This window comes from Cyanistes caeruleus, chromosome 4, assembly GCF_971803275.1.
Source record: "Cyanistes caeruleus chromosome 4, bCyaCae1.hap1.1, whole genome shotgun sequence".
NCBI lineage: Eukaryota > Metazoa > Chordata > Aves > Passeriformes > Paridae > Cyanistes > Cyanistes caeruleus.
Window position 1 is genome coordinate 35,939,834 of NC_141704.1, and position 27,006 is coordinate 35,966,839.

Here is a 27,006-nt window from a genome sequence, read left to right on the forward strand (position 1 = left end):
GTTAAGCACAAACTTGCAAAATATAAAATTGCATCTCATCTGGATTCAATAGTTGCAGAGAATTAGCAGAATATTTTTTAAATTATGACTAAGGAAAAATTATTGGTATTATTGGTATTATTATTATAATGGCTTATGCAATGTTCTGGATGAAAGTATTTCTTGCTTTGGGTTTTTTTTTTTAATGAACAGTTGATACCCTGAACAAAGAAGCTTCATATTCATTGTACAGATTAGAGAAGAGAAGCTTTCAGTAATCACCTTGCCATATGGATTCATTTCTCTAAAACCTATTTTTATCAAAATGTGGGTTATAGGCCAGTAAAAAAATCTCTTAATGAAGACATTTGAATCTGTGACAACTCATTACAGTTTCCAGGAAACATATCTGGCCTTCTTGGCATACTTCTCTGCCTGCAGAACCTAGATCAGAAGAAACTATTCAGTTTCTTCCAGTGACTCTGGAAGTCACTGTTTCCAATCCATCAAACAGTACCCTCTTATAATCAATCAAAATGAAAGAAGTATTAAAAACTACTAATTATAAATGAGTGTGCTAAGCCAAAATAAATACATATGTTCAGGAAGTAAATTATTCTCAAGTTTTCTGACTCCTTTTCTGTGAATCAAATATGTAAGTATTGGCTTAATTTTGCTTACATCAGTAGTACTTTCTGAACTGAGTTCAAGCCCATTTCCATGACTAATATTGAGGTTATATGTTCTTCTGTCTCTTCCCATTCTGATTCTTAAAAAGGAAAGTCAGAAACCAGAATCTATGGACTGAATGTCGAATTGTTGATCCATTTGAATGCTCATTGATAGCTATCTGAGGGTTGGATAAAGTTTGCTGGTCAATGCAGAAAAAGGTAAAACATTCAGTATTGTGCTAGTGGAGCACAAAAAATGCACAATAATGTACAACACAACTTTGCCAGCTCTAAGGAACAAATACTATTTAGTCCAATTTGGCTTTTCATAATTATTACAATATATGTCTAGAAGTGGAACTTATCAGAGTCACTGAGCTTTTGATGGACCTTAAGAAGCAAAAAACATACTGAGAACATGCTGTATTTATAATTCTTCCATGCACCTTGTTCAGTGTGATTCAATTTTACCAGAACAACCCTAACAACAGGTGCTTGCCTTCAGTCATCTCCAATAACATCCTAACATCTTTTTTTTATTTTCTTCTTGTAGGGATTGTCTTTGAAAGCTTAATTACCAATACTTTCTGTGGACAATTTGAAATGGTAATAGTTCTTCTTCATCATTCTTTCATACTTATCATTGGAGACATGCACTAGGTGTATTTGATGTAGCGTTATTCATAATAGTTGCAATGTACTTGTAAAAAGTCCTTTAGCTAATGAAATTTAGATTCAAAACTCACTTAGATTTGTTCTAGTTAATGAAAAGAACAACATTCAGATAAATCTATCTCAATGCTACTAAACAATCTTATTGGCTTCCCAAGGGGCAAACACTGACACGGAAGTGCAATGGTTTGGTTTCACCTCATTGAGCAAGATACCTACCACTATTGCGAATTCTTTCTTCTAAAAGGACAGTGTGTCCCGTAGGAAGTTTCCTGCTGAAGATCTCAGCTGAACGGAGGAACATGGCTTCTACTGCTGAGCCCTTCAGCAAAGCAATCTGGTCTTCATGATCAAGGGTTTGGAAGCCTGAGGACACATTAGAGACAGGTCAGGCAGCAAAAGAAACAGTTCCCACTTCTTTCTGTCCTGAAATCCCTGCATGTGAGGAGCCACACATCTGCATAACCTTGGTGCTGGTGTCAGTAGGGTTGCTGAGTGCTGCACACCTGGACTTCAAAAAATGACACTGATTTGAACCTCCCCAAAGTTTATGAGGATTAAACACATATTTCAGTGTTTATGGTACTTTTAGAGAGTAAACAAAGTGTGGTGTAGCATATCCAATAGTAAGAATTTTGTCTAACCTGATGCTGCTCCATAATATCTTCTGTCGTGTTTCCACCAGATCTCTCTACACTCTTTTCCCACTGCCATGCTGCTGTCAGTGTTAAAATGCACCTTCCTTAGCTAAAGGGCACCTCTACCATATGCCCAGTGTTCAGCCTTGAGGTAACATGAACTTGGGAGTTAAAAAAATGCTAATAAACTCAGATTTTCAGCGCTTGGCCATAAAACACTATGTAAGGACCATAAATATTGGTGCCACCAAGTAGAGAAAGTTCATGTGTGGGACTCACAGTATCTTTGCTATCAATATTTCCTGAATTCAGTGGCTATTATAATCTAGAGGCATTGCTAGAAAGGCAGCAAAGGAAATGGAGTAGAGTCTAGCAAGTGTTAGCAGTAATTTAGAGGAAGACTATTTGGCATTGCAGCAATATATAAAAATAAAATCTCTTTACAGACACAATCCCTTCTCTGAGCATTTTGTTTGTCAATAGCTAAAGGGTGCCACATCTTGGAGTAACAGACTTTGGATTGTTAAAACAGATTTTCAGTCTACTATTCTTCTGAGCACAAAACACCTTTTCTTTATACAGTACCTAAAAATGTGTGGAAGGATCAGGCATTTCTAAATAGTCTTTACAAATACACAAAGATTGCCAAAGACAACAGAAAGAGACCTAAGTGTTGCAATAACAAAATTTTCCCCAACATGCAAGATATACCTGGCAGTTTTTTAGTGAATTCCACAAGAACCTGCACATGACTGGTAGCCATTTCTGTTAAAATCAGAAAATTTCCTTCAGCGCTGAATTCCTCATTCAACTGTTAAAAATCAAACAAAATCTGTTAATTTTCACTGACATTCCATATTTAAGAGCATAAAATACAAGAACTGTTAGATTGGACCAGGCAAGTGTTCCATCAAATGCTTCAACTTGCCTGCAATGTTGTCAAAACCAAGTATTTTAGAAGGCAACATAAGAAGTAGACAGTGTCTTTTACTCTAGAAAATATTTTCAAGATTCCAGGCTGGTGTCTTTACAGAAAGGAAGCTTAACAGTGAGTCAAACTCAAATCACTGCCTACACTGACAATAGAAAAAAACAAAGCTCCAATCAGCAAAGGTTAGATTTGATCACAAAAGTCTTATTCTAGAGTTGAAAGATTTTTCTTGACATTTGAGTTTGATAAAGGTGTGGTCCAATTTTTGACTGAGTGGGAGAGATTCTGCCCCACTTCCAGCATACTTTAAGTCCATAGTTTGCTCTATTTACTACACCTACTTTTGCTGACTACAAATACTTTTTTTGCCTTGTAATCCTCAGATTCATTATCAATTTAAAAAAAAAAAATATTTGTCAATATACTTACTAATTTTTTTGACACCTCCTGGGGTATTTGTTGTTTACTGTATGAATCCATAATATAATCAAGAAGTTTCTGCTGTTCTGGGGTAAATTCTACCTTCTCCTATACTGGCAAAAAAAAAAAAAAAAAAAAGCCCATCATGAAATGCAGTCATAGAAATGATGTAGCATCTCTTGCTTTAGGCAAAAGATATGCATCTATTTTTCACCATTTGGAGACCAAGGAGATAAGAGGTTTGCTTGTCACTGAGGTTTTTACAGAATGGTACAGAAGAGAGGTGTATAATAATGTTTTTAAACTGCCTAGGTTTGTGTGGCTAATTATCAGAAATAAGGAAATGTTTAGCAAATAATGAAGTATGTTCAAGTTTTAATATCACATCTCACTGTATGTGATATACATATCACCAAAAAATACTGCATGGACCTTACAGATGCTTTACAGAGTTTTGACTAAAAATATCAGAACTACTATAATCAAGTATTTCCTTGACTTAATGGAAGATAGAGTTTTATTCAATACATGTAGCTCCAGAGGGTTTTCAATAATCTATTTTTTATTCACTGTACTAGATGCATTTAACAAAAATCACATCACCACTACTATAAGAACTATTACAAGAATTCTCTTACCCTATATATTTTAGTTGTAGAAGTTACTTGTTTTGCATCTTGGCCTTCATTGTCTTCATTGACTGTCTGATCTGGGGGCTGCTTCACATTTTTCCGTAGCCTTTTTGACTTGCACTGTATCTCTGTTAAGAGACCTAGGACACATAATGCAACACAAAGCAATTGGATTTATATATGCCTGAGGCACTGAAGAGGTACACAAAAATGCCCTTTACACCAACAACCCCCTTACCTGTGCATGTTCTCCTGAATGTGGCATTATCTTTGGATGTGAGTCTACTGAGACAAGCTAGGCACACACTACGGTTATTCTGGCCCACATGGAGCTTATCTGCAGAGCAAAACAATTGGTTCTGCTGACCCACAATCCACGCACTGAGCATGTCAGGGGTTTTGCTTTGGACCAGGTCTAATCTATTCTTACAGGCAAAAGGCCCATTAGTGATGGGAGTTTGCTGGATTGCACCTTTGGCTCAGTTTTATACAAGAGAAAAGCCTTTCCTGTGCTCCAAGACCTGAACCAAAGTGCAATAAATAGGAACAACTGGAAGACCGTCATCAAAATAATGTTCTTTTGCTCTGATCCAAAAGAGTGATCAAGGTGCAGCTGTTCTTACACAGAGGGCCTTGGATACTTTCAATAATCTTTAAGCAATATTAGGCCTGTTGTGCAGAATCTTTGGGAAGAAAGCCCACGCAGAAGAGGGGACTCCCAGGCTGTAGCCATTACTGTGTCACTACGCAGGTGGATCAACAGCTGAAAACGTAGACTCAGAAGAAACTCAGACTGGCAAACATACCTTTAAAATGCATTTATGAAGTAACCCAGCTGGTCTTGTTATTTTGTTTTTCATTGTATTAGAGGAGTGCATAAAGCCCTGGTTTTATTATAGAGTTTCACTTACAAAAAAAGGATTTTTGAATATGTAGTTTGGGATTTTTTCTTTTTTTTTTTTTTTTCTAGACTACATTTCAGTACCTTGAAGCAGGAAGCATCCTTGTGTGGATGTCATAAAAACTATCAGTTTTCTTGTGCTAACAAAAGAAACAATAGGTAGCCTACACAATATGTGAAAGAGAGTCAGAAATCACAAATGAAAAAAAAAAAACACCTAAGTATTCATCTAAAAATAAACTAATCAACACAGGACTTCTTTTTCTTTTCTTTCTTTCTTTCTTTCTTTCTTTCTTTCTTTCTTTCTTTCTTTCTTTCTTTCTTTCTTTCTTTCTTTCTTTCTTTCTTTCTTTCTTTCTTTCTTTCTAATGCAGAGCAGGAAAAGAGGCTCATTCAGTGAGTATATGATGTGGAGGAAGATACCATGAAACCAATGAATCTCGTTGTGAATGTTTTTAATTTCCTGTTTAAGCCCTATATAAAATGACCTACCTGAACTCCTGAGAGAAGAGGAAATTTACATGATTAAAATAAGACCTGCAAAGAATACCTTGAAAGGTGATAATAGGAATGATGGAGATAATAATTGGTATCAAGCCATGTAATTTGTGGTGCCACACAGTGCCATAGATTTCTTTTTCTAAATTATTCCGTGCATCCTTTGGTGCTATTAATGGGCTTGTGCTGTTTTCCACCAGCTTAGGATCTGGTCTATTGCCTTCCTAGGGAAATTTTGCTTTGCATTTGCCTTAAACATTAAGACAGATTTTTCTCATTCGTCTTGCTACTAAGTATTACCTTGATATTTTATTCTGTCTCCATTTAAGTCATCTGAAAATTTTTTGTGTGAGACAGGAAGTCGCTTTTTAGCTTAGAGATAGCTAAGTTTCAATGGGTATTAAATTCCAGGAAGAGTGGTAGAACCTGGGTCTTCCCTAGGTAGACATTTCACCCAAGAAACTTGCAGTTTAGATCCAAATGACTGAAATTGATGGGTAGTAATTTTGGTCTGTCTGTAGTTTGCACATAAAGGGCAGGAGAAAGATTGTTGAGTAGCTGTGCCATAAATATTTATAATACTTTAGCTCCTTGTTCCAAGGGAAAAAAGAATCCACAGAGCTTGCAATTACAATCCTACAAAATGAGTAAGTGAAACAAAGTTCAAGGTAACCTTTTATTTCCTAGTCATACTTTTTCAAATAAATGCCCTACACTACTACAAGTTTCATGTTTTACTGTCCTAGATTGCCTTGAACTAAAAGCAATTAAATGGCACACTCCTACTTTAAAGCCATTAAATGGTGCCTTGCCAAACATCCTCATTGCAGTGCATTAGAGCACACTTATGGTTAAGTCATGAGCAACACAAGATACCCTGTGTTTCCATTGCAGAGAGAGAGTCAAATGGCAGTGGCACCCACTAGCTTTTATTTCCCTTATGCCAGCTTGGGAAAATGATAGGCCAATATAAAAGTTTCATGTGGTCCCAGTCAGTATTATTTACGCTGACCTGGTTGGTTTTTTTTCAGCAGTGGGTTGTTGGGTTTTTTGCTGCACTGAGTGACTCAAGCTATTTTGAATCCTCAAAATTTTTAAACAGTGGATTGGGGGTGAGCTCCATGGGGGAGTTATTTTCCTCTAACAATGAAGGAGTTTTTTCCTTCAAATTGGGGTCTGCTCATATATTTATGTATTGCACAAGAATATGTCCTATCTCAGGATCTTTGCAGCCTGCTCAATTTGCAGAACGAAAGATTAATTACATTATGCTGGCTACACCTTCGAAATATTGATGGAGCTTATTGTTTCTCATATAACCCACAGTTACTATAGCATCTTCTGATCAGATTGAAGGATAGAAATATATTAAAAATTCCAAGTAGATTAATTTCCTGTATGAACCTAAATTGATTTCACACATACGTGTATGCTAAAGTGACTGGAGCCATCAAGAAAAATAAATTGTAGTCCTATTCATAGAAGGCAAAAGAGCAGATGTTTACAGAGTATTTTCAGGGGCAAGCTTACAAAAATAGTGCTATAACTCAAAGAGGAGCTTTAAACATGCTAAAAGATGCACTCCAATATCCCCATTGTTCTAAGTTATCCAATTAGAAGCTCAATAAAGTTTATAAACTGTCAGTCTGAATAGAATATTTTTCTTAATATGAAACATTATTAAAATCCATCAGGTTCATTTCTGGAGACCTATGTGTCTATGAGTTCTACCTATGTGTCTATACACAAGGCAGGAAAATCTATAGCACCATGAGAAAAGCTAATGAGACTATAAAAAAGGGCTAGCCCTTACCCAGCTTGGCCTGATTGCTGGGTGAGGTCTGGAAGCATACATTTGGCAAGTCCACAGAAACTTCCTGCTAGCAACAATCCTGCTCTTTTCTTGAAAATGGCATTATGTATGCGCCAAAACTTGGACTTGGCTAGCAAGAACTTGACTGGGGGAGCCCCAGGAAGAGTAAGAAAGAAAAACACCAGGAGTTTCCTGCTTTGGCTTCCATAACACTGCAAACCCCTCACTCCTGGGGAGTTCCCCCATGGACTCATTTCCCCTGTTCCTTCCCACACACACAGAGTAACAGCTGGCATCCAGTGCAGGACTGGCCTTCCTTCACCATTTGCCCAGCTCCAATGCCCTCACGTCCCTGACCACCAAATAAATCCCATTGCTTAAAAGTGCATTTGTCTTTTCACAAGGTTTGATGCACAGGCAGGGCATCTTCCTTCATACACTTTCCACCTGCCAAAAGACATCTTTTGTAACTTTATTATCAAGACCAGACCACTCAAGAAAATACAGTATTTAATGCCCACTCTGACTATACGATGCAAATACCTGTATACATACATTCAGCTAACATGCCCATCTGCTTGCATTTCCTTAGACGACACTCCTGGCATTTTCTCCTCATGTACATGTCCATCTCGCAGTTGCCTCCGTTTTTACACTTGTATACTGCATTTTTTGTGATGCTTCTTCTGAAGAAACCTGCACAAAACAACAGTGATGTAGATGAAAGAAAACCCTCAGAAGCAAAGTCATCGAGGTGAAGTTCACCTCCATCTGCACTGAATTTTCTGAATGACACGTGTTCTGCCAGACCATCAGCTTCTTTCAGGGCCTGGATGACTACATTCTTGATACTTGTACTGACAACAGTGCCCAAGTCATATAATTTAATACATGAGCCCAAACACTAGATGTTGGTCCAAAGTCCTGAAATTGTGAATGTTGGGAAAATTCAGACCCAAATCTGAATCTGCCAGTATCAGGCTGAGCACCAGCACTAGAGCCATAGGGTGATACATACAAACAGCCAGTGAAAAAACAAAAGTCTGTTAAGTCTCTTGAGGTACCGAATGTGCAGAAAGAGAGCTGAGTAACTCTTCACCCTTCCCCCAGTTCCTGGGAGCAACAGAAGCTCCACATACTGGTCTGCTCACCCACCCCCAAGTTTAATGAGGAAGCTGCATTGCATCTACCCATTGTACATGTGGCCTCCACCCCTCTTTACAAGATACTCCATCCTTATTCACCAAGTATTGTCCACTTGATGAGTTAAGCAGTCACCTAATTTCACCTGGACGTGCAGTTCTACTGTTATCGTGACTGGATTCATTCAAAAATTGCACAACAGTCACTGCAAACAGCACCTGATAGGAGAAACTGAGAGTACCCTTCCTAAGTCTGTCCAAATCTCCTGTTTGGCTGCTGCCCATATGTGAGAGCAGCACTGTGGAAAAAACATGGGGTACATAAGACTCTAAATGTGATTAAATAAGGGTCATCACAAAGTAACAGAATCTTTGCTATCAATGTTTCCTGAATTTTTAGTGTTACTCACTGTGCCATTGTAATTTTCTTACACTGCCCTTCACATGGCAGACTATTTAGCATCAGCTACAGTGGGAATCAGTTTTCCTCCCCTTGTGAGGGCAGGTTTCTGAAATAAACTCCTGGGAGCTTCTGCTGCTAAATCACTGATTTATACAGTGCTTCAAACTAGAGCTCTGTGTACATTTATATTAACCAGAGCTATTCAAAAAAAAGCTATTCAGAAAGCTTTTGCTTTCTTATCACCATTGCCTGGCACAATAAAGCTATTGTCTTCCAACCTGGCGCTCTGATGCATTAAAAGGGGGACCAGATAAGAGCCAGTCTCCAGTACTCAAATCATAGAGCAAATTCAGTTGTGAATCTAAAGGATTGTCTGTGTGTTTGCAGAATTGTGCATTGTCAGATGACAATTTCCCGAATTTGACCCATGGATTTATACTTGCCTAATCTCTTCCAAGCACCAGTGTGTAGCAACCAGTAAAACAATTCCACTACCTGGTCACAAAAAATCTGGCATTTCTCTGAATCTTCTGTAGTTCCTGCTTGAAATCTCTTCTATGCTGTCTGTTTTATTGGCTGCTCTTCAAACAAATACAGTTGACTGGCATCAGTCTCTTTTGAAATGCAGATTACTTAGAACCTCCAGAAGCCCCAGGCATTATTTTTATTCATCACTCACATGGTTTTAATACATTACCATTTACTGGTAGGGGAAGGAAAAAAAAGCCTGGATTTAAGCTGCAAGTTCTCACTGCCAGTTAAAGGCAACTGCTTTATATAATTTATAATTTTGTTTGTTAAAGTCCTGCAGTTTACGACACGTTAATTAGTAGTAAATGCTGAAAAGCTCTGCACAGATATTTATAATATTCTAAGACTGATTGATCACTCTGTCACTCAACCTACTCACAAGGTGTGCATTCACTTCTTCACGGAGAAAGAAAGAAAAATTTTTATTTTTATTTTTTTAAAGATATGTAATAAAGAAAAAGGAAAAAACATGGATGCAAAAGCTAGGAACAATCAAGATTCAAGCTGTCAAATAGTTTCTCTTGAAAACAAAGGTTTTGAAAAAGTGAAATGATGTGAAATGAAAAGTGATTTTCTTTGGCAAAAGCTAGTTTTAACCCTATTCTTGCTTCGGTTTTTTGGGGAAGGGGCTCTTGAACCGTTATCTTCTTGAACAGACTTCATAATTAATTTTGAAATTAGCTTCTCATATGAACGAAATTTCTGTATTTATTACTCACTACTAATTCAAAATTAACTTAAACTGCTAGAAATACTTACATATGGCTTTCTATAACAGAAGAAGTTTATATAAGGAGTACTATAATTCAAAGGTAAGACAGAACCAGCTTATGTTAAACTAACAAAGGGTTAGTAAACCCAAAAGCTGAAGGTTTTTCTGGTACAGTCTAACTTTCATCTGATCTCGCCAAATTACAAAAAGCTCATGTTGGCTGGAAATGTTGAATTTGCTTTGTTCTCAGAGAGTCATGAATATGATTAATTATGGTAGAGCTGTTCTAATGTTACAATGCTGATATTTCTCTTGCGGAAATTATGAAAGTTGAAGGAGAGCAGTTGTAAAAAGAGTAGATGAAAGCTTTGGAAATATCTCTGTTTGGCACCCTGATGGGTTTTAAATCTAAAAGTTTTTAAAGTTCACAATTGCTAACAAAGCACCTGCTCTGCTCTCTCAGACTATCAGGACATCTTCCAGGGTTCCTTCACCCCATTCCCCCATGGGGGTGTTAGTGTGAGGAGATTAGAGAGGAACCCTTTGCAAGAATCATTCTAGTGTGGTGTGAGACACATCAAGCAGTACAGGAGTGGTTTGAATGCTGCAAAAACTCCTACTGCAAGCCTGCATGGAGGGGATGTGTAACTTGTTTTTCACAGAATCACAGAACGGCTTGGGTTGAAAGAGATCTCAAAGATGGGTGCTTTTTGTTTCAACAGAACTTATTCTGTGGCTTTATTAAACAAACAGAACATTGTGTCACACTTGTTCTGTAACACCTAGCAATGGCCCTTAATACCCTGTAAATCTATCCAGGCTGAGGCTGTAACAGAATGTCTTTCATGTCAGTCTGCAAAGATTGTTTCAGAAATGGTCTCCACAGTAGCAAGTTTAAAAAGTGTATTGCTCCTTGTGCTGTAAATATTATGCAAAATAAGAATGAAATAGTTCATACATATTTGTTAATGGATGGTAATATATTAAGAAATATATACATATATATATCTCAGTACATACTCCTGCCAATATTTTCAGATGAATATTCTCATGAGGACAATAGGTAAGATACTAATATTGTTCCATCTGCCCAAGAAAGAAAACCAAGGAAAAGGGAAAGTGTTGCTGAATGCACTACCCAAGAACAAAATTTAAAAAAATAAAATATATTCATCACAGAGGATTGGATCCCATAAAAATATGTGCAAAGCCTCTTCCTTTGAATAAGAACATCCACTGCATCAATGGAGCAGAGGTGCTGCAAATTAGTCTGACAGAAAGGGACCTGCATACCATTTTGGACACACATTGAGTGTGAATTAGCAATCTTGCTGCCAAAAAGAAGGGATAATCTCATACTGAGGTGCAAGACACAGACATGTGAGGTAGTTATCCTACTGCACTGATAAGAGCACAACTGAAGCACCGAGCCTAATTTTGGTGTCCATGTTTTCACATGTATACCCATGTGAAGAATTCCACAGATATCAAGAATGATCAAGAGATCTAGAAAACATAATATCTGCTTTGTCTTGTCAGACAGAATTACTGTTCTCAGCATATCTCTGTACTGAATCAGCTGGTACTTTAGTCACCTTTAAAGTTTATTGTAGAAACAGAATCCATTATCTTTAAGTAATTCAGCTTTTACTATGTTTGATCAAGGGTACTATACTTTCTAACTGATGTTGCAGTCATGAACCAGAACAAAAACATAAAATAGATTATCCCAATAAAGCAGTAAAATTACAGTTACATAGAGTGATTCAAACTGAATCAGTAGGGAAGTGGATGCACTTTTCCTTTCTCCATGGATTTTAGTCTGAATATTTACCTGATAGCTTTAACTTCTCTTCTAGAAACACTGCATACGTATTTCAAAGTCTGTAATTTTATGTATTTGAAAAGTTTCTCACACATTTAATACTGAAGTTAATAAAGAGGAGGAACAGCTTACTAACAGAATAAATGTATCGTTACTTGGAATCATCAAATCACAATTTAATTTAAGCTGATTTATAATGACAACCTTAATATGAGTTAATTCACAGTTTTTGACTTGGAGACTATTTACTCAGACAGCAGAAAGAAACTAATCTCTTATTTATTGCAATTATTGAGATAAGCTGTGTGAGCATTGACTGTATTCATGTTTCAAGTGTTCAACTATTGTGGTCTGGTTTTTTCTGTTCATTTTTCTGGCCATAATGTATCTCAGTCACAAATTATATTATACCTCTTCAGGTATAATATTTGACATAACCTCCTGTCCCTCTCTGCTGAAATATCTGACAATCATGTTTACCATAACAACAGTGATTTTCTACATCACATTTATCCTGATAATAATATGTAAATAATATTCTTCTAAGAAGCAAGATATTTGTCCTACAGATACATTCTTCTTCATGAAGAAGCTCTCTCCCTAGAGATAGGGGCTGCCCTTAGAAGAAAGTATAGAACTAGAAATCCTTTCCTCTCACAAACCTGAAATATCACACACCCATCATATCCTCTGGGAGCAGGGGGAAAGAGAGTCCCTGGGAACAGCCTGCAGGTGGGGGCTGACAGCTTTTGCTTCCCTTCAATGCACACACCCTGAGGCGCTTGGGCTGGTTTTTAGCTATCTTCTAGGGCAGCCTAGCACTCAGCTCCCAGGGGCCTCCATGGGCTTGTTCCTTCCACAGGCAGAGAATGGCATGAAGAGCTTCCAGGGAGAGCAGAGTCAGGCTGCCAGTCTCCACAGAGAAGCTGTCCTTCAGTTCACCAAAAGCTAATGGTGCTCAAGAGCCGTAGGTTGGCCTGTAATGCTGTGTAACCGTAAGGCAATGGTAGTAGACACTGGCAGTCTGTCTTGGGGAAAATATAGGATAGGGTACACAGGATCCAAATGCAAATCTCTAAAATGCTTAATGATTTGTATAAAACCAACAAACCCAAAAAACCTGAGAAGCTGCTGTGCCTATTAGCTGAATTGATTTCATCCTACCTTTACATCCTTCACAAGTAAGGGCATTATAGTGATACCCAGAGGCTTTGTCACCGCAGACCACACAGAGCTCTTCTCCTTTCACTCTTCCTGTGGAGTGACCCAGTCTAGGCTTTTTGGCTGCAGGGATATCCATTATCTCTGTCTCCCTTGTGAAAAAGGTCTCTGAGGGTAACCTCCTGAGTTCATACATCCCAGAGGAATACCATTCCTCATGCTGCGGAGGGTAGAAGCCTAGGTTGGAGTAATAAGGTGGCGATGAGATCTGAGGCTGAACTTGGGGAAATGGCACATTGTTGTACTGTGCATAAGGTGACACATCTGCCTCTTGCACTGGAGAACTCATTGGTTCTGAAAGGACACCTGGAAAATAATAATGCAAAACCAATTTCTATTACTACCATGAAATTGTAGTTATCAGAGAAGTTTCCACTTCCAGACATCTATCTCAAAAGCCAGGCACAAACATAAAGACTGCATTATCTAAACTCAGGTTTGCTACACAAATACACTGCAAGAAGTTTCAAAAATAATTTATTCATTCTCAGACACTCCTTTATAATTGGTGGAAATGTCCGACATTGGCAGTTACACACACAAAAAAAAATTTGAAAAATACTGTGCAGGTAATAGTATAATTGTTCAGTTTACAAGAAAGAGGAACCCCACCCCAGAGAAGTTAACAGATTAGACCTAAAAGCAGAATGGAAGAAATCCAAACATATGGCAAAAACCCCATGGTATTGGCAAAGGCTAAACCAAGGCTCAAACATCATGTTAATTTGTATTTAATTCTGATGCAGACAAAAACTGCACTAGGGAAAAATTACAAGGGTGAGGCTTAATTGGAAGACTGAAAACATGAAATAAACCTTCAAGAAGAGCCTGAAATACTAAGGTGAGGTTACCAGGAAAGAACAAGAAAGATACTCCTTCTATAAGTGGTGAAATGCAACCTTCTCACCATCCAGCCTCCGGTAGCCAGCCAGCCTCTGCAGCCTGGTCCCCTGCCCCTACAAGCCTGTGCCATTCAGTGCAGCTGTGCAGCTCTCAGAGGAAACACCTCTGAAAGCCAGCATCAGTCACCTCAGAGCCAGCAGCAGACCTGGCAGTGGCACAAGGAGTGGCAGCCTTTCCTGTCGGGATCAACACAGTACCTGGAAGTTACCTTAACCTTAAATAGCATATTTAAAACTGCAGAAAACTGAACTCTCATTTCTTTTCTGCTCTTCAGGCACAACAACATCCAGCAGTCCCTGGATGGGATAGGTAAAATCAAGTCCACATCACACAGCTGAAAAGCTGAATTTAAAAGTTATTTGCAAACTATTTCTTTTTTTTTTTTTTTTTTTTGGAGACAGCCACATCTTGCTGCTCCATGAAAACACTGACTCAATTCCTTCAATAGTTCCAAGAAGAGAGTCTGAGAAAAACAGAGCATATTTCCAGGAAGGTGACCATTCCAGTTTTATTTGAATCAACAGCAGCATTTACAAGGAAATCATAGATTAATGTTCATTGGTGACCATCACTTACCAGTGCTTCAGAAGAACTCCAAAAACATTTTTGCTGACATAAAATTGGTCCCAGATAAGTGCCCTTCTTTTATGAGAAATTAAAAACAATGAAGAAATGCTAACAATTAAGAAGGGGAAACATCTGTAATGATGTAAATAATTAAAATCTATAGTGAGGGATCCAGTTAGTGGCAGAAACCTTTTAATTACACCTGCTTTTTCACTTTCAAGGTGTCACACTCTTGCTCTGCAGCTTTCTGCCCCTCCTATTTTACCATGCTGCAGAAGCCATGCAAGTGTTTTGGGTTTGTGTGGTCACTCTATTATTGCTCACAGCACATCTTTGCCAATAACAAGTGTTGAGGTCCCAGTTCCAGAATAAGCAGCAAGATGTAAGTCTGTAAAAACGTGACACAAAATCAAATGAGAATAATGGTGCCTTTTATTACCAGCAATTAGTTTAATTATGGTTGCATTTTGTTGCTCCAGAAGAGGCCAGGGCACCAAGTGCTACAGTGGCAGAAGCAGAGTAGCAGAAGGCACTCCCCAAATCCAAGGTTATGCCATTTAAACAAAGAGTACAGATACACAGAGGGCATCTGGGGACTCTACGAAAGAGCCTGGAAGTGGCATTACAGCTTCATGCATCAGATGTAAGCTGTCACTGATACCTGCCAGCCACAGTGGTGGCAAAACAAGTAAAGGGTGAGGACAACAAAGATTTGATATCCAGTATAGGTTTAATGAGTCTTTGGCTGGATTTACCACTTGTTGAGACTACTGCTCCTGAAGACTGGTCAAGGTATTTCAGGTACAGAAGCTGGGGTTGGTTGTGGGATACACAATGGCTCAGTCTCCCTTCGGAAAAGAATCTGCTCACTGGGAAACCTAAGTTTTCATTTGCTTATTAGTAATTAGTTAATTGAGTTTGCTAAAAGAAAGTGGGATAATCCCAAAATGGAAAGGAAGAAACTGTTGGTTTTTAGGTTTCTGCCATACACAGGAAACTCCACGAAAGCTGTATACCAGCCTCTTGAACTGCTTGGGCCTCTGAAAGAGCAAAAAGAGAAGGCAACATTCCTTCCACAGGAAAAAATCTCAGGGCTTGTTAAAAAATCTCAGGGCTACTAAAGAACTGCAGCACATCCTGAGACAATACTGGAGGTTTATTGAAACAACTGTAGAGCCATTTAGGTTACAAGTATGTTTAGAAAAATCTTCCTAATCATTAATTCTACTCTGCTCTGAAAGGAAACAAACAAAAAAAATATGAGTCTTAATTAATTAAGTTAAATACGGGAAAAAAAAGCCAAACAGCCCACCTCATTTTTCTTTCCATCAGACACATCATGAAACAATTTATCTGAACTGAGTCCATGCTCAGATCAGTGGAAGGGAAAAGGAAAAACAGAGAGGTTGGAAAGAGACTGAGAACACGGTCTTGTTTTACACAAAACAGACTGACAGCTTAAACTCTGGGAAGTCCTCAAAGACCACTATGTTTTTTGAAGATAATTAGGTTGCAACTGTGTAGGTTTTCCCACTTTAGCTTGAAGTTTTGAGGGTTGTTTGGTTTTGGTTTGGTTTGTTTTAAGTAGACCTGAGCATCATGATGTACCTGTAGACCTGTACATGAGAGTCTAGACCAAGTAATTTCTTATCACAAAAGAAAAGTAATCTTATCTTACCGAGCGGAATGTACATAAGCTTTTCTCCAGATATATGTATTAGTAGAGGTCTGGGACAGACTGGTCTCATGCAGCTAAAACATGAGCAGCCCAGTAAAATCATTGCAGTTGCAGTACTATAAGCAGTGAAAGTGAAATCAGAAATGAGCTCACTGGACTAGACCAACATTTTGTTTGTGTGGTTTCAAATATTTTCAAACATTTATCTCTTTTTCCTTTTGGAAGGATACCTTTCAGATTTTTAAGGAAAGAATATTTAAGCACAAATATTAAGTTACAAGTACACCTGCAGATTTTTTTCTATTTGCAAATCTTATATTTTGTAAATAAGCATTTTTCAATTAAAGCCTTTCACAAAAATATCAAAAGCTGACAAAAAAAAAGTGAAACCTTCACATGCATGTGATCATTGTTTTTCAAACATTTTTTCCACTTACAGCTAAATCTTATTAGAGAGTTTTACTCTGTTACTTTAAGTTTGTACACAGAATATTTTACATGAAACTTTAAAAAATATTTGAATTGTATAAATATTCTTTGTCAGTATGAAGAAACTGTTTTCAGAATTATACTGAGATTCTTTGTAAGCCAAAGGTGATTTTATGCAGAATATTACAGAAATAACAGAAATTACAATGAGATCACATTTTAAAGTAAAACTTATTGTTCCACTAATATGAAGTTCAACAAAGAGAACTAAATTCTCATCAGGCTTAAAATATGAACCCCTGGCTCTCCTTCATTATTCCTGAAGAAACATAATAAAATAACAATATTCAGAATTAGGTAATTCAGAAACCACAGCATAGCCATTAATAAAATTCTGGTTTAATTCTGAACAAATTATTTGCATATTTTTTAAAGATCACTTGGTTTAAAAAAATCTAATAGCATCCTACCATTTCAATGAAAAGTAAAAGAACAGATAAAAATGTCCAGGTGAGAATATGGCAGTATCCTACCTCAGGCTGTGTTCAGTCTGACCATGTCTTGACAAAAAATATTCTCCTTAAGGTGCCTCAGTCCTCATTTCTCTCTCTTTTTCTTTTTACATCCTAAAGTCTATATATACATGAACCTTCTTAATTCTGCTTTGTCTGTGTCCCGCTCACTTCTTTACTGTGAGAACTTTCTTTAAGACTAGAAAGGAGTGATACAGACCAGAGGTTATATAGTTTACTAATTAACTTCATTACAAGCAACTTGTCTGTAAAAGCCGGAAACAATGTCTGTTCCCAGTATGGATTTACTTGGATAAAATTTGGTCACCAGTTTGAGAGGATGCCTCCAAGTAGCCTAACCATTGTATTTTTGTACCTATTGTGGTTTAGTTACAAGAAAATTTTGTACCAGTAAATGTTTGGTAAGGTCAGGTGGTTCTGTGCAATAGATTAACCACTCCAGTATCACAGAAAGCAAGTTTTTTTAAGTGCAGAATCATTGCATTCTCAAAAAAAGGCAAAAGTGCTCAGACCATACTGGACACGCCTGTATGACAAGATAGAATGGTTTGGGCTGGAAGGGCCATAAAGATCATCTAGTTCCAAATCCTGCAATAGGAAGGGACACCTTCCTCTTGAACAGGTTGCTGAAAGCCACATCCAATCTGCCCTTCTCATTAAATTTTTTACTCACATTGCCCCTCTGTTTGGTTTGGCTCTCTTAATAATTATTATGCTTCCAATGTTTTCTGTTTTAATTTGTGCTGGTTTGTTTCTCTTTGATTTGGGGGTCAGTTATGAGTCTAATTATCTTCTCTGCAGGGATGAAGACAGATGTTGCATCAACTGCCAGGTGGTGCTAAAGACAAGAAGTTATTTAACATATCTTATGATCCTGAAGCTGTTTAATTGGTTTGGACACTTGACCCTACTAATTTTTTATTACTTTTATTACTGTTGTTTATTAAAAAAGAAAAAGAAAAAAACAAAACAAAACAAAAAGAAAAACCCCCAAAACCTCGAAAACCAAACAGTGGCAACAAAAAAAACCCAGAAACCAAAAAAACACAAACCAAACCAAACAAAAAACCAGAAAAAATATGCAGATTTAACTAAAAGGAGTCAGCCTTTTAAGCTCCTCTTAGGCATTGTTCTGTGTCCACAACAATTTTCAATGGTATTTGTTATCCTATCATTAAGAAGTTTAGCCATAATGGTTCTTTTTCCCCTCTGTTGCATGTAATTTATTTTTTTTTCATTCTTCCTCATCCTTTTCAGTACAGCTTGTAAGAGTGTTCATTTCCCACAAAAATTTCTTCCCCAGCTAGGGACATGTACAGTGAGGGTGGGATTTCTTGTCTAGTTATATTTTAATGTCACATTACAAGGAAACATTTTCAGGCCATCAAAAAAATACTTGAAATACATGAAAATATTTGAAATAAGTCTTCATTCAAACTAAGCACATAAATTTTTTTCAGCTTCTTAGAAATAATTCCATTTCTGATATCTGAAGTTTCACATTTAGTATCTTGCATACTAGCAGCTTCTACACAAGATGCTTTCACAGAAAATAGAATGGAGCTAGTACTTTAGAGGCCTGCTACTTAGTTATCATAGAAATGATAGTTTGAGTCACATACTCTATATATTTCAGGTGCCACACAAATATAAAACCTTTCTAAATCACCTGAGGAGAGAGTTAGAGAAAGAAAAGCAGATTTGTAGGAGGACAGGGTGGAAGGGAAGGACCCTCACTCTAACTAGGCTAAAGATCCCTCCACATTTGCATTTTGAGGCTCTTTTCCCAGGGGCTTAAACTGCAGAAGGGATAAACTATGGTTAAAACACACTTAAAATGGCAGCATACAATTTTCATCTACTGAAAGGTGGAAAAGCTTTTTCCTGAAACCTGCTGCATCTAGAAGTCTTGAGGCTAAGGATGTAGAAGTGCCCTGGAATTACCATGCTGATGAGGCTCAAAGCACAGGCAACTCAGAATTGACATTTCTTTTGAAAGAGCTGAACCTGGAGCTAATGTTTGGAGATGCAATTAGATTTGCTTCCAAAGGTCTAAGAACACTCTCCCCATAGACTGAATGAAGCATAGTGAAAACAAATGTATTTCCAAGGTTTTTTTTATAGAATATGTGTATGCATCTTTGGATAGAGGAGACTGGTTTTTATAAAGGGTAATGTTTGTAAGCCAGCAATTTTTCATTTTTGATCTGCAATGTATGAAAAGACCTAAAAGAAACATGCATTATAAGGACCATCTAAAAGAAAAGCTTTCTTCCTGTTTTCTGGGGTACACAAGTCACTTCCTGCCAAAACTGAATGTCAAAAATTGCAAATAAATTACAATGATAAATAATTGAGAGGCAAAACCATTTCCTACAAGTGTTTTGCTTAGATGGAGTCATATTTTCAGAATGAGTAACTTTCTCTGTGCACTTGGTTGCATATTATTTCTGATAGTCTTTTTTCCAGCCACAAAAGCAAAAAAGACACAGTATTAGTGACACTCCACAAAACAAAAGTCAGCTTAAGTGAAACACAGCAGGAGTGCTAAGTTTTCTTTCTAATGGGACCCCTGATTCAACTCCTTAATGCATTATTTCTTTCTGTTACAGAAATGTCAGTTTGAATTAAATCTCCATTGTGCTAAGCTCTGAACACCTATAATGAGAGACACAATCCCTCTTGTGAAAGCTTCACAATTTGTAAGTAAGATTACCCTGCGGAGGGAAAGTTCTTTATATTCACATTCTTGTATTTTCAAGCAACATTATAATTATTCCTTAAAAACAATGAAATAATTAATGAAAACTTAGATATTGGGGGGGAAATTTCTTGACAAAGCCCTGAAGTAACTCAGGTATGCAGGAGTTTTGAAAGATGATTAGATATAAGATTTGGCACCCTAGACTTGAACATCATTCTCCTCTCTGTATATCATTTGACATTGGAATTAAGAGGTAGTCAAGGAGTTGTCTAGCTGCTAGCATATATTTCTTTTAACAACTCCACAACATTTCTCCAACCAAACCCCAAGACAAAGAGGGATAAAAGCCAGTAACACGCAATAATGGAGTGGGTTGTGCTTATCATTAGTGATAAAGCTTTAGTTTAGCTGTATGGAGCCAGGACACTGCAAGTGGTCTGACTTGTATGGATGATGGTCCTGACTTCTAGGAGCTCTGCAGCTGGAGTGTCTCTGGGTGCCAGAGCCCTTCCTTCCATGCCCCAGGCACTACTCTTGTTTCAGACAGGTGAAACTGGAATGTGTTCGGTTTTTCCAATACGCAAAAAGGCAGAATTCTGGTCTTATTTGGACTGTAAACTTCTGAAGCGTTGCAGCATTTTTTGGAGGTCTGTATTGCATTTGAGGCCTTCAATGCATCATAACTCACTCAATGAAGGACACACTCTCTTGTCAAATGAAAGGCAAAAAAAAAGTATTATTCTCTTTTTTTTCTTAGCAGTACATATATCAGAAAATAGCTTACCCATGCTTACAAAATATTGACCAATAATTTTTCACTCATTAACAAACTCATGCTTAGCCTTGAAAAATTCAGTGGAATTGGAGCAAGGAGACTGTCCAGCCTGCTTTATAAATTTTCTTGTGCACTGAAGTTAATAGGGTAAGTTTTTAATGGTCTTAATAAGACAAAGATTTTAATTTAGGTGAAATTACTTTCATAAATTTGCATAATACGGCAATGCAAATACATTGCACTATAATTTCATTACAGATTAACTGGAAATATATCTGCTCAGCTTGATTTAAGTGACTCATATGAAGGCAACATCTAGCCTCCATACAAAGGTCTGTTTTTGCCAAATGATCTCCAGTATTAGAAGTGTCACAAAAACAACCCACAGTTTCTGCTGTGAGCAGTGATAAGAGCAATAATGTGCAGGATTACACTACCACCACAGATCTATTGTTTGTTATTCTTCTCATAAGTACTGAAGATTCAAGAAGGTTGGCACGTTTCAGCCACATATCCTTGACTTGAAATTTCAGTTCATTTTCTTCCAGGTTTCTGAGTATAGGATAGCTTGCAATTTCAACCTAAATTGGTGACTTACCAAACAAATGAGGACCTTCAGCAAGGGGAAATCCATCAGCACTGGCCAGCTGATGATGTCCTATTAAATTCATTTCAGATCCCATTTATTCTTCAGTTCAGGAGGAATATGCTGATTAAACAGGAGGTTGAAAAGAGACCCTGAAACATATGAAGCAAAAAGAATATTTATAGCAAGATAACTAATTTTAGTGTACCTAGTGTAAAGCAGGATGCAGGAGGTTGTTTCAATATTTGCTGTAACAAATACTGTCTTGAAATTACAATACCTAATTCAGCCTTTAAGTAAAATGCTACATCCAGACTGGTTTTTTTTCCTTGCTGTGGCTTATTTTATTTACCTTCTTTCTGTTCATTTTAAATTAATAATGGTTCATGCCCAAATTTATTCAAATATTCAGACAGAAACACTGGCCTGACCTCCTGAGGGCACATTGCCCAGCCCCCCTACCATGCAATACCAGTGGTTTGCATTATTTTTCACCACCCTTTCATTATTTCATTGCTTTCACTTACTGAAAAACTGTAATTTTTTGGCTAGATCAGGAAAACATAGACAGGAAACTTGAGTTTAGTTTCTAGGGACCAGCTCTTTATCTTGTCTTCACTAATTACTGAACAAGATAAATGGTGACAAGCACAGAAAGCCAAGCCTTGCTCTGATAACTCGCCCATCCGCTCTCTCTCTGGTCTCAGGCAGCCACAGAGTTCTCGCTTGGGGAGGCTGGGAGAGGTGTGGAAGGTGTGGAAGGTGTGGAAGGTGTGGAAGGTGTGGAAGGTGTGGAAGGGGCTCCCTTGCCCAGCTCACATGGCTGGAGTGGGCCATCTCCAGACTGCACTTGAGGCAGGACCAACAGGGAAATGAGGAGCTCCACCAAGGAGCTTATGTCTCAAGGGCTTATAAAGACACCAAGAGGATCCTGCGTAAAGTTGACAACAATCTGTTTTCCTTTGTTTTACAGTCTTAATTCTTGATTTGGTTTTATTACCGTGGGACTGTCCCTGGGCACTTCCACTCACTGAAGGCATTTGAGAGTTACAGCCCAGTCTGCTTCCCAGTCAGGGCTCAGCGTGTTTCTTGAGCAGAAATGAAGTCATCTGACAAAAACGTGAATGCTGCAGGGGGCCCCAGTGCTGAGCAGGCTGGGAAGGAGCTTGGGAGAGTGGCAAGCACACTGTAATTATATTCAGATTTGTCCGTAAGGATTCATTAAGTTCTTTAACATAAACAGAGGCCCTCTAATTAGACAGATGCATTTTAGATGTCTGCCCACAGATAATTTAAACAGTTTACTTAGAAATGTCAAAAGCTACTTGTATCACGGACCAGATAGGGTTCTTGTGGCAAATCACATGTAAACAGTCTCAAATCTAGCACAGAAACGTAGTTTTGCAACAGCAGAAAAGCTCCCTGTATCCCGGATGGGGTTTGGCAACCAGCCCAGCCACCCCACTAGGTCCAGGTTTACTTCCAACCATTTTATTTCCTTGCTGCCTCATTTTCCAGGGAAGTTATCTGCTGAAATCAAGAGGTGGGGCCACCCACGTGGCTCTAAGGTCTTAAAATTCCTGACAGACAGATTTCTCATGAAATACCCATGACAAACCCTTGGGATGGGATTCCTCTTAAAGCCCATTACAAGTGTTCTGAGATGGGAGAAGACAGCAGCACAGTCAGAACCATTATAATGGCCAGCAAGAAAAGCATCAAAACGAGGTATTTTCAGAGGGCTAATGAATATTTTTCTGGATTTTGTTGTTGAAGACCAGAGGAGAGAGGCCATCAGCACCCTCTCCTCATCTCCAAGCTCTCTAATATCTTCCTTGCAGCCCATGGGAGTGCAGCCCTCAGAGCTCCTTGCAGGATCAGCGTTCCTTACAGCCAGACATGAAGACTGTTCCACCACCACTACTACTACTACTCATAACTCCTCATCAGCCCCTGTTTGAGGGCCTAGCTGAAACACCTAACATCATCACTTGGATTGTGAATGTCTGTATGTTCATACAGAACCTAGAGTTTATCTCCTTAGGGAATGTTGGAAGTTATATCAAAATACTTTAAATACAGTCCTGAGAAGACATCTACTTTAAAGTATTTACTGCCAATATATGGTCAGATTTTCAATGCATAACTTCTTAGCTTGTAAGTTTTATATTCTGCATCCTGATAGTTTCTGCTGCAAATAAAGAAGAAAGCAGGCAAGCTATGTTTCTAAATGCTTATAAAGTGTCTGTTTTTACAGCCTCTTTGATATGTCTATAAACTTCTTTCTTGTTTCCTTGAGGACATTCCATTTTTTACCATTCTACATTGCCTCTCTTTAACTTCAAGACGGATTCCTTAGAATCTATTATTCTTTGCATACACACACAAAAAGACCCAACTCTCGTGATATTAATACTGCCTTGTTGATAGTAAGACTCTTGAGGACATATTTGTAATAATCTGCACTATTGTAGTGCATTACGGGTTTCATAACTCTGTGCCTCCTGACACATAAATTTTTGTCTGGATTCGGTTCAAACCAAATGTTCATGATGATTTTACAATTCCCACCATTTTAATACTTCATTTTCTTTAATATATCTACCTGATGTAGACCATTTACTAGATTTCACGGAAGAGATTACTCCTATTTTCTTGGTGTTTCTGCAAGGCACAAGATCACCATAAAAAAGGGCCAGAAATATATTTTCCAATGCATCTACCTTTGGAATTGTAAATTTCACTGAACACCAAACTCTTCATTAAATACTGATTGATATTTGGCATTGATTTTCTCCTGAGTCCAGCTTTCTGTAAGCTATCTAACCTACGTTAGATTTATCCATATAATTAATTTCACATGTATTTAAAAGCAGCAGATACTGGTTTCCAGCTCTAAGACCTACACTAGGTACACAATACAGAGCATTTAAGCTACATTTACTCCATACATTGTTCAGTTCTGGGGAATAATGTAGGTCACTATATTGGACTACTCCATTCTGAGGGGTAACAACAAAAACAAAGAGCATCTGACATTTAAAAGCTGAAATAAAGGCAATAGAAGCACAGGAAATCAATATTGCTCTCCAAAATAAGAGCCCTTCAAGAGAAAAGAGGAGGCATGTAATAAATTAGAAAGTTTCTTTTTTCAAATAATTTTTAGTTAATTTTAAATGAACCAATTTACTCCACCACCTTTGGAGATTAATTTCATAGGCCAAAATATACAGCAAAGAAAAACAGAGATCAGTATGTATAAAGTAAATGTGTGCCCAACTGCTTTAGATTATCATCTTCAACTGCATGTTAAGAGCTCAGAATTGCATACTTTTATTACATGTAACCTTTAACATACTTCAAAACAATCAATGGGTGTTTACACATTGTATGTTTAACTAAGAAAATTTACATGTATGTTATTATGTATAGGGCTTGTTTTTCCACTGTATGGCTGTATATACATATTTATTCCAATTTCTTATGGGATATATGTTCATTGAGGTATACAAATACGTATGTGTACACAACTGGGCTTACCACTGAACTCTAGGTTTCATCTTTACTGTGGGCTCTTATCTGTGCACTACCCCTGACCTTGCTACAGTCAATAGTAAAGCTTTCCCTGGCTTATGTGTAAGCAAAGCCAAGTCTCTTGATGAAATAATTAAATCAACTGAGCTCACTGAAAACAAAAGCATCATGGCCTCACACTTTCAAGTAATGTAAAAATACATTTGATCATCAGAAAAACTTCATGACAGTCTAATTGTGGTTCACCTTCAGAAGAATGACTGAATCTATCTCAATTACTCAGCAAAGGGAGATATATCAAAGCACATGTAGAATCTTTCACAAATATTAGTGAAGTACGTTTCCTTCCATCTGTCCCTTAATATTTTCCTATTCTTCACACATCTGACTGCCTATCGCTCAAAGAGAAATTTCAATAACATCATTAATCTATGGCCCAATCCAAACATTGTTAACATCAATGGGAAGATAGATTCCCACCTCAATCACAGGCGTTTGATGTGGCCTTATAGCCTTTCTGTAGCATATTTAATGCAGTGCCTCAGTTACTTGAGAAGCTATTTTATTTGCTTACCTGTTTATTTTAAAGTGTATCAAAGGGACCTGAAAGCAGTAGGAAGATTCATGCTCTCTGTTCCCAGCCTGCTGCTCTCAGGTCATTTTGGCAAGCACAGCACTACAGGCAACTACACAGCAACTGATGCAAAATGCAAGCAACCATACGAGCAAGTCTGAGAAGCAGAGGCGGGACTAATGTTTATTAGAAATTTTCGGTTATATTTCTTAATATGGAATTTAAAATCAGAGCAGGAAAGAGACACAGGACAGGAAAAAAAAATAAAATAGAATATTCCTGCTTCTTTATTCTGAAGCAGAATCAGGTATCTGACTCCCAAGTAGAACTGAAAACTCTGTGAGAAGTGTCAATGACATTCCTATAAGGAGGTAAGTTCAAAGAGTGGGGCCAGCTTCTGACTCTGCCTGGGATTACCTCCTAAACACCATTTGTGTGTTTCTTGCTTTCTCCAGCATATTTTTCATGTCTCACCTGAAAAAACTGAAAGCCCTCCATTTCTAACTTGGTTTTGGACTGCCATTTAGACTAGTGCAATTCCGATATAATTCCCAATCTCTAGGTTCTCTGTAACACAAACAATAGCAATAAAAATAACAAAAGCAAAATGTGTTCCACCACAGTTAGAATTTTCTGAAGATAAATGAGTGGCAAGAGCACTCAGAAAAAAATTAATTTAAAAAAAAAAGTAGCAATGGATTCAAATAGCAATCACTTGAAATTTGAAACCCCCTGTTACTTTTCCTAGTTATGTGAAATATGTGCTAAAATCTTCAACTTTGGAAGATGCACTTGGAATCTTTACACAGAACTGTCAAAGAAAAAACTGTATGAAACAATACAATTTTCCTTTTCTGGATTTTTCTCTGCTCTCCCATTGAAAACATTTTCTGTTTCTAAAAGGATAAAAGAACCAAACCAAAACAAAGAAACCCCACCCAAACAAATATAATTTCAAACACAAATGCACACAATTAACTAGATAGCACTGTTGCAAGAAAAGTGTCAATATCAAACTTATGCCTTCTGTTCCAGTGACACAAAGAAGCCAGCTTTCTAAAAACAAATTTCAACATGACTTTATTTTTCACCTTACCATTTTTCCCAAAGGGAATTCTTACTATTGAGACAGTTCTGTGGATGAAATTGCTTCTTATATTATTCCTCAGTTTATTTTTTTTTTTCTGATCAAAAATCCATTAACATCCACTAAATAATTCAGGTGATAAAATTACTTTTGTATTACACAACAGCAAGAGCTATCAGTTGAAGGAATTATTACTTACTGTTCTTTTCTGGAAGACTGCAGATGGCAGGATGTAAGACAGTTCTGCACTCAGTTCAGTGTCCTAATGATTCTCACATAGGAACATTTTTGTTTTGTTTTTCTTTCATGTTTAGCAGAAGCCTGTAGTGATAACACAATGAATAAAAGCTTGGGTTTATTGGCTCAGTGCCCTAATGGACAAGGATTACTCATTAACATTTTTTTCTTTGCGAAACTCTCCAAACATGGGCTGTATTAAAATGTGAATTCCAGCTTGACCATGGGCACAGAGATTTGAGATGCTCGTTAATACTCTGGTTGGGTGCAGAGGGGAAGTTAACTCAGACAGTGGGGTGATAGTACCTTGTTGCTAATTACAATATTTTCTCACACATGTACTTTTTTATTACATACTCAGCCTCCTTGTCTTTCCCGTCCAAAGATGTCAGATGTTATTCCAAGACATA

General features: G+C 37.6%; 1 protein-coding gene across 4 annotated transcripts in view; it reads right to left on the minus strand.

Moving 5' to 3' along the window:
* The window catches only part of NR1H4 (nuclear receptor subfamily 1 group H member 4), a 35,247-nt gene extending 8,579 nt beyond the window's left edge, over positions 1 to 26,668 (minus strand). The window contains exons 1-9 of one of the 4 annotated variants that reach the window (XM_086885822.1): positions 26,559 to 26,668; positions 25,747 to 25,839; positions 21,177 to 21,316; positions 12,933 to 13,295; positions 7,699 to 7,851; positions 3,950 to 4,083; positions 3,321 to 3,419; positions 2,672 to 2,771; positions 1,542 to 1,688 (exon numbers count right to left, since the gene is read on the minus strand). In XM_086885822.1, coding sequence (XP_086741948.1) covers positions 1,542 to 1,688; positions 2,672 to 2,771; positions 3,321 to 3,419; positions 3,950 to 4,083; positions 7,699 to 7,851; positions 12,933 to 13,295; positions 21,177 to 21,261 — 1,081 coding nt within the window. In that variant the 5' untranslated portion in view covers positions 21,262 to 21,316; positions 25,747 to 25,839; positions 26,559 to 26,668. Of the gene's footprint in view, positions 1 to 1,541; positions 1,689 to 2,671; positions 2,772 to 3,320; positions 3,420 to 3,949; positions 4,084 to 7,698; positions 7,852 to 12,932; positions 13,296 to 17,099; positions 17,281 to 21,176; positions 21,317 to 25,746; positions 25,840 to 26,558 lie in introns of those variants that run through there. The other 3 variants (XM_023933935.2, XM_086885821.1, XM_086885823.1) reach the window with 3 other exon arrangements.
* Between the last annotated feature and the right edge of the window lie 338 nt (positions 26,669 to 27,006).